This window comes from Lytechinus variegatus, chromosome 15 (genome assembly GCF_018143015.1).
Source record: "Lytechinus variegatus isolate NC3 chromosome 15, Lvar_3.0, whole genome shotgun sequence".
NCBI classification, from domain to species: Eukaryota; Metazoa; Echinodermata; class Echinoidea; order Temnopleuroida; family Toxopneustidae; genus Lytechinus; species Lytechinus variegatus.
Genome location: NC_054754.1, coordinates 6050714 through 6064348, shown reverse-complemented (window position 1 = coordinate 6064348; position 13635 = coordinate 6050714). Strand labels below are relative to the sequence as shown.

Genomic DNA, 13635 nt, shown 5'->3' with positions numbered 1-13635 from the left:
CGGCAGTACCTATGTTTTGTCTCGCCGGCATAGCAGAGCAGGACTAAAGGAGCCACTTCTCCTGTGGAGGTGACGGTAGTTTTGATATAACAGCGTCATATCAAACCTTAAAATCTTAACAAAAGTTACATTTTTCGAAATTTCATTATAACTTTGAACGTATAAATAAAAAATTAATGACACTTATATGAGTATTCATTTTGGACATATGGGGGTATTTTTTTAAATGTCATCATAACTTTGAATTTTATTGATCCAGTTAAAGATTAAACTTGAACATAAGGGTATTTAAGTATCATCGATCATTTTGCACCAATTTCAGTTCACATACGTTATTTAGATTCGATGAGCTATGGATGGCGCTTTTGTGAATAATTATTAATTTCAGTTGTTTCCAATGTTCTACTACTATTATTATGTGAAAATATGAATAATAAATGTTATTTGGTCTTTTGCATTGCAAATTATAATTTTCATTCAATTAATTTTACTTCATCACAGTTTTTGCATTTGCTATTTATCACAGGTCTATGTTGTTATATATCGTAGTCTAAGACGGGGGCCGGACAGCCCGACCCTGGGCAGCCCTGGACATACCAATGCCCTTTTGGGAAATGCAGTTGTACGACCATCTATATATTACAGTATCTGCACTGGACGCTGGTCATTAGCCTTTAGATCTGTTTGTCATAATGGTCGTGCGGCTGCATTTCCCAAAATGGCAATACACTGTGATGAAATGAGCTTTTAGAATTAAAATGTGAACTTTAAAAAACAAGTCCACCCCAACAGAAAGTTGATTTGATTGAAAAGAGAAAAATCCAAGAAGCATTACACTGAAAATTTCATCAAAATCGGATGTAAAATAAGAAAGTTATGACATTTTAAAGTTTTGCTTAATTTCACAAAACAGATATATGCACATCCTGGCTGGTAAGCAAATGAGGAGACTATGACGTCATCCATTCACTATTTTTTGTATTATGATATATGAAATATGAATTATTCTAAGTTTCTCCTCATTGTCAAGTGATACAACGATTAATTCCTCCCTGAACTTGTGGAATTAGCATTGTTTTATATTCAGGCGCGCCGGAACACTTTCAATTTTTTTTTGGGGGGGGGGCAAAATCCCGAAGGGGGCACGATATTTTTGACAGCGTGAGATACCGAAGCGATTGAGCGGGAGAGGCTATGGGACCCCCCCCCCCCCCACGGTAGGGATTTTGTGCAAAAATGGAGTATAAAAGTTGCGTTTCTAAATGCATTTAAAAATAAATTTCTTGAGAATTAAACATTCTTGGAGTTCTTTTTTGCTCCTTCTGTTTCCTCCCTTCTGACCCAGCCTGGTGTTTCTTCATGACCAGGGTCGCAGTTCCAGCAAATTACGAGCCTTATTGCAAACGAAATTGTTTCAAACAAATGTAATATAGGCCTTTTAAAGACTTTAAGATGACAAACGTGACCGTACGCAGCCGGGGGCCGCCGATCGAGAGGGCACAATTCACAAAATTCACCAAAAGTGTGCACGAAATCCTTCAATTTTATTCTAGAAAATGCAAAAGCTCCCCCATCACAAATCCCCTCGCTCTTACGTTTCTTCGAAAATTTAGGTCTTGCAGCCCCACCCACTCCCGGGTTGTTGTTTTTTTTTTGCAAACGTCCATGAATAACAAAAGCTGGGATGAACCAGAGAACAAAGCTGCCATCTCGATCTGATTAGTAACAGGTAATGGGAAGAAGTTTTGGAATCTAAAATATATAAGTGCTATATCATATGAGTTGAAATAGTATCAGACAAAACGCCTTCCAATCATGCCAATGAAAAGGAATAGAGGAAAATACGGGGCTGTGAAAATTGAAGATTTTTTTTTTATAGTAGAGCAGTACTGTAACGCTTATTTTTTTCTTTTATATTCTTTACATTTTTATTCATATCTCGGATAATATGAGTCCGGTCAAGAAGACACTTTCACAGATGATTTTATTTTTTTCATGTCTAAACATTATCTCTAAGTTTCTTTCGAGTGGGATTCACTATTTTTACAAATTATAAATTATAATCCTCTACACATGATTATTCTGAGTGTAATTTTCTGATAACATGTCTATATTGAGTTGAAATTACCTTGGTATTTTCTTTAGGGCACTGAATTATTATTATTTGTTTGGCGTCATCTGTGCCTTGGAGGCGAAAAGCGAAATGAATCACTATAGATCCACAGGTCTCTCCTCCCGATATAACTTATTGGGGGGGGGGGGTGCAGGTGGACCTCGACACAGGGGTTTCCCCCTACTCTTACACGAATAGTGCAGCGGGTTCTTAACGTGCAAAGGTGGTGACTTCCCTCTACACGGGGCCTCCATTTAACAGCCTATCCGGGGACGAAGTGTTTTCCATTGTATAGCCTGCATCTATGAAACATGGGAGAGACGTTTACACACAAAGCACTGACTTCAGTCATCCGCCCAGGGTGGACTCGAACCTACGATCTTTGGTTCGACTTCGACGGGCAGACGCATTACCGACTGAGCCAACACCGCTCTCTTCTTATCACTGTATTAACTCAATTTATATTTAGTTGAAAATGAAATAATTGAAACAAGTTTCTCGAGATATCTTGCTCGAGTAACTAATGTTCACGCGCGTTAGTGATATCGGGTCCGGTCTGAGCGTTTCTGGGCGACTGCGCGTTTGTTAGACGACACAGCCAGCATCATAGAATTATAAACCTAATCATTGGTGGACCACTATCAATTTGCCATTTGCTTTTTAGTCTGAAATGTATTCATTAAAAGGTTAAACGTTATCACACTGTAATAAGATGGAAAAGGGGCTTATCAAAGCTATGTGTCACAGAGGAACTGTTCATTAAAAGACGCAAGGCTTACTATGATAATGTATTTGCCCCGTCAGGGGCAAAATTTTTTCATTTATTGACAATGGAAATGACAATTTTCAGGCAGAAAAGTGCCTTCATTTACTTTTGTCCGTAAATAATTTATCATTTTTCATCTTTCAGGGGGGCACGTTGGGGGGGCAAAATCTCGTTTTGCCCCCCAAAAATTTTATTTGGGGGGGGGGGGGGCAAGTGCCCCCCCTGCCCCCCCCCCCCCGCTTCCGGCGCTCTTGTTTATATTGTATGGTTCAGTCAAGTTGATCCTAATTGTCATATAGATAAAAATGTAATATTGTATAATTCGTAACTTTCTTATTATACATCCAATTTTGATGAAATTTTCAGCACTATGCTAGTTCGATTTTTCTCTATTTATTCAAGTCAGCATATCCTGGGGTGGACTTTACTTTCAAGAAACTAATCTTTTGGTATTTCAAACATTCTCCACAGATGAAAACTCTTAGCTCATGCAAATGGTTATTGGCCGATCTATTTTAATTTCTGGTCTTATGAATTGTTTATTTAACTGATTAAACAGACCGCAGTTGCATGAAACAATGCCTTCTACATTCTATAATTGTGGAAATGATCTACGGACACTGACATAAGCCTTTTGATAGAGGATGCATGGAAGTGATGGGAGGGGGAAACTTGCCCCCCCCCCCAAAAAAAAAAAATCATAGAAAAGGCATAAACAACAGAAGCGAAATTATCGAAAGCTTGTTGGGAGGGGGTCATTTACTTATTTATTTATATATCAATATATATTCATTTATTCATTATTGCCTCAATTGAATGTAATTATTGTAATTTCAAACATTTTTTTTCTTAATAAACACAAATTCTTCCCTTGTTTAAAACAATTGGTCAGTCAGCTGCACTCACCAGAAGCGTAGCTAGGATTTTATCAGCAGAGAAGTACGGGGGCGGGGCTAGGTATTTTTCAGGGGGTACCAAAATAGATCTCACAAATTAAATCGTCAAATCATGAAGAGTGATCAGTATTTAATTATAGCATTTGATGCGAGCGCGAAGCGTGAACTGAAAATTTCGAATTGAGTGAATGATTTTGAACATGTTTTTAATGTGGAAAAAGACGAATATCTCACTACACAAAACCGTTAGCGCAAAAGTGGGATACTTTCAGCTCCATGACTGTAATCCTTTCGGACACTATACATGACCTTAAACAGTGGGGGAGGGAGGGGGCAGAGGCAGTTGCGGCCAGAAATTGTGTAAATCGTTTTAAATGTACTTATTCATGTAATTATGTTTATAATTTACAGTATCTTCAATTTAACACTCAAAATGCCCCCCCTCCCCGATAAATTTTGCATGTCCCGTTTCGAAAAATATCTCTTCCACCTTTCTTAAAAATTATTTTAATATTTGTGACATTAGAAACGATCGATATTCCATAGATGAACCAATTTAAATCGAAGATTTAGAGTTGTAAAAAAGCAAGAGCTATTGATAGTGTTCACAAACTTTATTTCGAGTAAATCACGACTTTATATTTCATATTGCCATATATGTGTGTGTAATATTCCAATTTGAAATGCATATTTAGTAGACTTATAATATGAAACTCTGAATAAAAACAATTCCATATCAAAGATAATAAAAAACATGATGATAATCCGTCAAAATATTAAAATGCGTGATTTTCGACAGTCTTTCAGATTTTACGCTAAAAATGATACTTTCACGCAAAAGTGCACTTGGCATCTGCCCGTACGCTATTCCTCAGTATTTCCGCAAGACTTTTAATTGGGATGCAAGGAAATGACAAATTGTGCTATCCAATTAAAAACTCGCTTTATTATGGACTTATACATATAAATAAAAACTCGCTTTAGAATGTACTTATACATGTAATTATGTACATAATGTACGGTATTTTCAATTTTGCTTTCAAAATGCGCACCTGGTAAAATGCACTTGTCTCCTTTCGGATAACATAAAATGAGATATCTACCATCTTACTTGAAATTCTTTTGATATTTGTGGCACTAGGACATTGACTATACATTCGATGGATAAACGCATTTAAATCGAAGAATTAATATTGCGTAAAAAAACTTCAAACTATTGATAGTTTTCACAAACTTTTATTTTGAGGAAATCGCGGTTTTATGTTTCCCTGTGCCATATGTGTGTGTGTAATATTCAAATTTGAAATGCATATTTAGTAGACTTATAATTTGAAACTCTGAATAAAAATAATTTCATATCAAAGATAATCAAAAATATGACGATAATCCGTCAAAATATCAAAATGCGTGATTTTCGACAGTCTTTCGGATTTTACGCTAAAAATGACACTTTCACGCAAAATTGCGCTTGGCATCCGGCCATACGCTATTCCTGGGTATTTTTGCAAGACTTTTAGCTGGGATGCCAAGCATTAGCAAGCATTAACAAATTTTGCCGTCCAAAGTATAAAAAATCGTTTTGGCCGGTCTACTATTATGTGCAGCATTAGTTCCGTTCCAATAGCACGTAAAAACTGATACGCGTTCAGTAAAAGAGGCTGGCTAGGATTTTGATGCGCTTACTTAGGCGCGCATAGTAGATACGCCTGTGATGTCATAATAGTCTTGTGATCTCTTCGTCTGTGCGATCGTACACAAGTTGGAGGGATTTGAACAAGATTTCCATGAAAAATTCTTTTTGCCGACCCGTTTTATAAAACAATTAATGCACATTTTAAGATTCGTGATGTTAGTGACAATGCGAGCAACTCTCGGGCATTCACAATATTATGCAAAAGCACTCGGCGCAAGCGCCTCTTGCTTTCGCATAATTGTAAATACCCTCGAGTGTGCTGCATCGTCATAACACACTCATAAATGTGCATTAATTTTATATTATCACCAAACTGGCAGAATAAATGATATCTCTTAACTGCTTAATAGAAATGATGCTTTCAGACAATATTTTACTCATAGATCACTAATACCTGCATTTATGGTGCTCACTCCTGTGAATATTGGTTTGCCACTTTGCATTGTGCATAATACTGTTAATATCTCTGGCGGCCATTTCGAAAGTAAAACTATAGTATTTAACACACACTTTAAACCCGAATGATATATTTCGTTAGAAAATATGTTTTTAACAGTATCTCATTAATTTATCACATATATATGCATTTTAGTGATTACTCTTGTGATTTCTTTGCCCACTTTCTCATTGTGGATAATACTTTTAGGGCCTTTGGCAGCCATTTTGAATATCAAAATACAACATTCATCACATACATGACATATTAATAATATATTTTGTTAACAATTATGTTTTTAGTCAATATTTCACTCGTTTAATCTTAATAATATGCATTTCTGTGATCACTCTTGTGAAGTTTTTCGGCCCCCATTGCCATTGTACGCAATACTGTTTGGGCCAGTGGCTGCCATTTTAGATATCAAAATACAGAAATGTTCCCATTTATGCCATAATAAATGATATATCTCTTTAGTAATGATGATTTGCATATATTACTTCGTTCATACATCGCAATTTTTTGCGGTTTAGTGCTCATTTTTGTGAAAATTGGTTTTCCCTATTTATATTGTACATAATAGAGTTTACAATGGACTATGGCGGCCATTTTGAATATCAGGAAAATAAATATTTTGTCAACAATTATTTTTTCAGAGTGTATTTTACTCCTGCCACACGCTTTCATGCATTCCATAGCCAATGTTCGGACAATTTTAGGATTTTCATGGGTAATTTGCATATTTTGGCGGCCATATTGGATTTTGCCAATTTGCGGAAATTGCTCAAGGTTACACGAGTGGCATCATCCAGATTCGTAATCAGCACCCTCGAATTGACAAGAAACCATCAAAAAATATTGTATATATAAAAAAAAACAAGGTTTGGTCAAGTTTCTATGGGGCCTATCCTGGACTATTAAGCGCTACCTGGGGCCCGTAACGCAAAGCTTAGCAATGATCTACAATTGATTACAATGTACAGTTTTTCCAATTCGTCTAATGCCAATTCATCCAATTGTCAACTCGTCTACTATCATTTGGTCTACCATCAGTTCATCTGACTATCCACATGATCTACTTGCCAATTCGTCTACTCACCATTTCGCCTAATAACCAGTTGATCTACCAGCCATTTGGTATTTGGTCTAATTGGACTAATTTGACTAATTGTTTATTGTGCGAAATGAATGAAAACGAAATGGATATTAGACATATAATTAGTATACATCTCTGTGATATTAGACCAACTCACTGGTTACGAGACAAATTGGTCATACGAAATGGTGATTAGAAGAAGTGACGATTGTACCATATGTTCAGGGGCGGAAATCTCTCCCAAAAGGTAGGGGGGACAAGGGCCTGGAAAATTTGACAGGCAAAAAAAAGGTTATCACCCTAAATTTAAGTTCATTTCGATAAAATTAAATTTGACAAGCAAAAAAAAAATTTAAGGTCATCCCAAAAGTAAGGTCATCTCGTCCTAAAATATGTTTGATTACGACTTTGAATGATGTATTTCTTACCATTATAAAAGACCACAAATAGTAGGGGGACATTTGATATCGTGTCCCCCTACTATTTTGAGTAGGGGGGACACGTCCCCCTTGGGATTTCCGCCCATGCAAATGTTTATTTCACCAAATGGTTGTCAGACAAAATGTTGATGGACGGAATGGCATATTAGACTGAAAATAGACCATGTGGTGAGTGGACGATCGAGTTGGCAGTAGACGAATTGGCAATTTACCCAATGTACAATCAATCGTGAAAATCAGGTGTACGATTATTGGCTCACCTTTGTGATTCCAGACGAATCTACCGCGTATGACTGCAGTCACACCAACGAGATCAGTAGACTAAAACCGACCGATATAGTGTGATCCTGGGATGTCAGAAACCATGATAACGTAACAGCTTCGTCGGTGTGATCGGAAGCCTAAGCAGTTTTTTTTTAAGGGGTAAAGGTCATATTTTGTCAACGGAAATTTCCCGGCCCTTTGTTGACTCGACTTGTAAATGCGACGTTTACCAGACCAAGGTCCAAATGCAAATGTGGAGAAGGGGAGGGAGACGTATAAAAAAAAAGAAAACAGAGGAAGGAAAGGGAAGAAAACATCGTATGTAAAGATAAATCAGGAACGTACGTGTCACTATATATACCCTATAACTATTCAATTGGGGAAAAAATGACGTCACATTTTGGGGTTGTATCCCCATCCCCATCAAAATACCATGGTGCCGCCATTGTAGATCTATTATCTTCTTCTGGGTACTATTATACATACATCTGAGTCTGGTATTTTCATACTATGTGGAAAGTTGGCCTATATACATGTTGTGTTAGACATGAAAAACATGGCTCCCTTTTCGCCTTGTGGGTCGGTGCTCCAAGCTCTTGCTGTTTTCGGTCTTTTGATACTCTCACCAGAGCTGGCCTCTGGAGGCAAAGTGCTTATGAATGCCCTTCTAGGCGAAGGTAGTCACTTCTACTGCATGGCGGCGATCGGGGAAAGTCTGGTCCGGCGGAACCACAGTGTCACCATGTTGATTAGTAATGCTTTCGAGCACCGGGCCAAGGATGAAAAATATTCACAACTCTTCGCCTTTGAGGTATTCAACCACACCATGCCTGTTGAGGACGTCCATGATCAGTTTAACGCTTTCAACCGGAGAGCCTTCTCTTCGGCCACTTTGCAGATGAGAACATTACTGGAGATCATGAAAGATGGACGAGCGATTGATTGTGACACCATATTGGGGGACCAACGTTTCATGAATCGCCTCAGGGACAGTTCTTATGACATTCTGGTTTATGACTTGGTTTGGTTCTGTGGTCCGTTGATTGCTAAGAGTATTGGGATTCCGTATCTCACCTCGGTTTCTTTTCCCTCACCCTGTACATACAGTGACATATACCTCTGGGATGGATCAATGAACCCATCCTATGTTCCTGAAGTATTCACGGGTTTTACCAACAAAATGACATTTGGACAGCGTATCCTGAATGTTTTACAAACTTTTCTTGTCATGGGAGTAGTCTATGATCTCAAGAAGCCCTATGAAGCGTTGATCGATAAATATAACATCACGAAAGGCAGTATTGCAGACGTAATGGCGCAGAACGAGCTTTTCTTGATAAGTACGGACTTCGCTCACGAATTTCCCTGCCCACTGCATCCAAAATTAAAACCCGTTGGAGGACTTACGACCCGGCCCTCGGCCCCGTTGTCACCAGAGCTCGAGACATTCATGGAAAGTTCTGGGGAACACGGCGTCATAGTCTGCACAACCGGAACCTACTTCACGGATGTCCCCATCAGCATCGTCAAAGCGTTCTCGGAGGCATTTGCGCAACTTCCTCAAAAGGTCATTTGGCAGTTGACAGTAGAACTAGATGACATTCCCAACAACGTCAAGGTCTTACCTTGGATACCTCAGAACGATATTCTAGGTCATCCAAAGACCAAGGTGTTGCTTTACCAGGGTGGTAACAACGGGTTCTTTGAGGCCATCTATCACGCTGTGCCCCTCGTCACCTTCCCTATCCACGCGGACCAATATGATGTCGGTGCTCGCGTGGTGGCTCGAGGCATAGGACGCAACATCGACAAAAGGACGATCACCGCCGATGTCCTCCTGGAAGCCCTCCATGATGTCATCAGCAATATCTCCTACCGACAAGCGATGACTCGAGTCTCGGCCATCTTCCACGATCGACCTCAGCGACCTGCAGATAGGGCTGCCTTTTGGGTCGACCACGCTATGAAACACGGTGGAGGTTATATGGATTCCACATCTTATGGGCTGAATTACTTTCAAAGAAATCTTATTGATGTGTATCTGTTTATTGGTTCATTTTTGTGCGCAGTTTGCTGGCTCTTGTATCGGATACTAAAAGCATTCATCAGTTTTTGTTTCTTCAAGGTTTCGCGACATAGAAAGTCTGAATGAATTATATTTTGTTTCTAACCGTTTTCATAATCTCAGAAAAAAATTCCGATCGATAAGTGCAAGAGGCTTTAGGCTCTATGCTGATTGCAATATTTGGGCCTTGTTAATTTATCCAAACATTTTTGCAAAATAAAAATGGCTATATGTTTGCAATATCAAAATTCAAATAACAATGCAAAGAAACTAAGCTCAAATAATATGCAAATAAAGAACTGATATCAGTTAATAACATGAACCCTCACCCACTTCCTAACTTTGAAAACTTGTAAAAATGGCTAGTATTTCAGCTACAAGTTCACACACAAATTTAAACACAAAATGATAAGCAATCACAGGTTTAAGTTAACCGCCCCTGGCATTTCAGAAGTTGATTTTTGTAATATTGTGTATCGTCAATTTGTTTTCTTATTTGTGATAGACAAGACCAATATTGGGAGAATTTGAATTCAAGGAGCATTTTGGGGTAAAAGTTGGGAACCGGTCTATTTCACCTAATTTGAATGTGCTAAATCTGATAAGACCGGTTCCCAAGCCAATTTTTAATGTCTTGACCACCTAATTTGCATAAACAAAATGGCTGCCAAATTGACCATTTAAAATCTTATTTCTACAATATTCTTTTATAATACTCGCTTTCATCGACATGGATACTGCAAAATCCTGCATACATAACTTGTACCATTCGGGAAAATTTGTTATTTCTGTTTTCGGCTGATTAATTATGCAAATTTATGCATATTTTGCAATATTATGCTATAATTTGATAATTACTCCTAAAAAGTTTATCATTTTGGGTACAAATAGCATTTGTATCATTATGATAATTGTTTGGCCCTGAAATATAATATTTAGGTCAATTTTTCTATATATTTTATCGTTCTTTGATTTTTCTTTATGTTCCTGTATTTTCTGCCATTTGCTTTAGATTTGTTCGATATGAGATCTTTAAAAAAACAATATCAATGGCAGACAAATATTAAGCTTCAATGATTGAATCATTTGATAAACTTCTTTTGCCACAAATGTTAATTGTACTCAGGAACAAATACACACACATGCTCCCACACCCACACCTGTATATAGAAATTATACTTGCAAGGTATATTTGACATGCCCAATATAAAAACACTTTGATGTCTATCCTATAATCATGCCAATTACCAATTCAATGAACCCGTACGAAAAGAACAGTTTAGGAGTTGGAAAACCTGTAATCATGCTGAAATTCAATTTCTTGAAAAAGAAATATAATGTTTTATAACAGATCTGATAATCAAATGAATGTATGACTTAAGCAGTGTAGTTTATCAATCTGATATAAGTATCAGTACATTGTTGACATCCTTGTAGCAAAATTATATCATTTTGATTCAGCTCCATCAGAACTACAATCATAGCAGTTAACCAAAGAACAATTTGTGAAAATGCAAAGGGTCTGTATTTAATACTGGATCACTTACTAATTTTTTGATCATTACCGATTTATCCATTTATTTGGCAACGATACATTTTCCCCAAGTCAACCATCAAAGTGATAACTGAAAACCACAGCTTCTATCCGATCCTTGCCTTGGAAGATTCTTTGACAAACAATACTGAATACAGAAGAGAAAATGATAAAAACATGGGGCTAAACACAGATTAGCTCCATGGTAAAAAAAAATGGGCGAAACGAGGAGGCTTCCAGCCCAGTCACTGTCCAATGTAGAACAAATTTTCACACTGCGTCCTATGGTTAAAAAGTGCTCGGGATGCCTGATGAAGGTAAACCAGCGTGTAGACAGTTGCAGAAGTCCAGTCTAGAGGTTATCCGGTCATGCATGATGTCTTCTGCACCACCTCATGTAAGACAATGTCTGGTCTCAGCAATATTGTGGAGCTGGTAATATGCGGATTGGCAGACATCTGATGTGCATTTCTTCATGCTCATTGTTCTATCAAAGACTACGCCAAGAGATCTAGCCTTGCATACTGGAGATATATAGCTTCCTCAACTATTAAGACTGGAGTTGTAGTCATAATAATTACGCATATATGGAGATGACAGAACAAGATACTTCGCTTTTATCGTAAAGCTCCAGGAAGTAGGCCTTCATCCAAAATCGAATCCTCAATGGCAGCACCGACAACAGCAGCTGCACGAACCTCTGTATCTTTAACTTTTTGATCAAAAGTGAGGTATACAGCTGGATGACATCAGCATAGAAGTGTATACCAAGGCCATGAAGCCACATTATAGAGCCAAGAGGAGTGTACAGTTTGAAGAGTATGGGACCAAGGACAGACTCCCAAGGAACTCCATAGCAAATGGTAGTCACAGGATACTGTGCACGCCATGTACAGCTTCATACAGCACTGTTGGCAAGGTAAGAGGAAAGCCATTGGAGTGCAGAATCATCAATTCCAAAACAGACTGTCAGTCTTCCAAAAAGAATACCATGTTCAGTGTTATCAAAACCAGTTGTCAAATTAAAAATAACTTAGGCAACTGTTTTCCTCATAGAAACAAATATCCTGGCTCTACAATCGAAGAAAATTCTCGACCTAGACTTTGATGGTGAAATATCAGACTCGCATGCCTATCAGAGCTTTGTAAGCTATTGGATTCTGTTGAGTTTAATACCGATCAAAAGAAGTGGATTAATAATAACCTACAGGAACGCCAAACATGTCAGGTACCCACCATCCTCTGAAAGATATCTTCGTTATCAATTAGAAATAGTCTATCTTATGAAGATATGAAGATGTGTGAATATTAGAAGTTTGATAAATGGCCAAAGGGACATTACATGATTCACTGCGGTATTAAAAAGGTGCACTCCGAGCATTTTAACACCTGAAACAATTAATTAAGATCTGTTTAGACAGCAGATTCTCTCTCAAGACAAAAGTTTATGTTTTTCTATGGATCTGTGACATGAGAATCGGACATATCTCAAGAACACAAACACGATGACTTCGATACGAACTGCCTCCGCAGAATACTTGTACTAAATTGGTTTGATTTCAACAATTAGAGATGACTTTTATAATATGAGGCTGCCCTATCAATGAAATATGGAACACCAAATCGAGCTGACATTGATCATTCAACACCACGAAGGTGTATATCAAGCTGGGGGAAGCTGGATGCCTCTATGTTGGATGAAGCGACAAACCGTGAAAGGACAGGTGCAGTACTGCATTGGAAAAGACATATTATGGAGATGCAGAAGTAATCCGTTAATGAAGTCCAATGATCAAAATTTGTTATTGAAAGGATATGCAGTGACTTTTTTGTTGTGGAACTTTAGGAAATACAGTCTGGCTTTTAAAGCATGGAAAACGGTCTAATTGATAGGTAAAATGAGATATTAGATGGTTTATATGCGGGTTCAGTTCTGAGAATTTTTTTTTTCAAAATTGGGACTATTTGACAAGCAGACTGTTTTCACTTCATTTTGCTAAAGAAAAACACACTAAATATATATACATATATGTGTGATCAGATTCTGTTGGTACAGGGGAACATAACTACTCCAAAGGATATTAAATGCAACTGATTGACTATTAGGAGTTGAGAATTACAGTACTGTCATAATTCAAATTTAAAAATTCATCATCTAAAATTGTAAATTTGAATAAATTGATTGATATCATAATTCAAGATACCATTTTATAATAAAAATTTAAGCAATTGATAGTGACAATCGCTTGAATACTAATCGGTTCCTGAAATTCGTTGGATTTCCATCAGTGTGCTTTTAAACGGGAAGGCACTCCCTGCACGAATTTACCTT

General features: G+C 37.6%; 1 protein-coding gene across 1 annotated transcript; it reads left to right on the top strand.

Annotated features, from left to right (window-relative positions):
• Positions 1 to 8185: 8185 nt before the first annotated feature.
• LOC121428839 (UDP-glucuronosyltransferase 2A1-like) lies at positions 8186 to 10478 on the top strand. The gene has a single exon (XM_041625705.1). It carries the CDS (start codon positions 8252 to 8254, stop codon positions 9854 to 9856), a length of 1605 nt encoding a protein of 534 aa, XP_041481639.1. The 5' UTR covers positions 8186 to 8251; the 3' UTR covers positions 9857 to 10478.
• The last annotated feature ends 3157 nt before the right edge of the window (positions 10479 to 13635 follow it).

Coding starts and splice junctions, on each gene's coding strand:
- LOC121428839 (XM_041625705.1), top strand. CDS start 8,252: ATGAAAAACATGGCTCCCTTTTCGCCTTGTGGGTCGGTGCTCCAAGCT.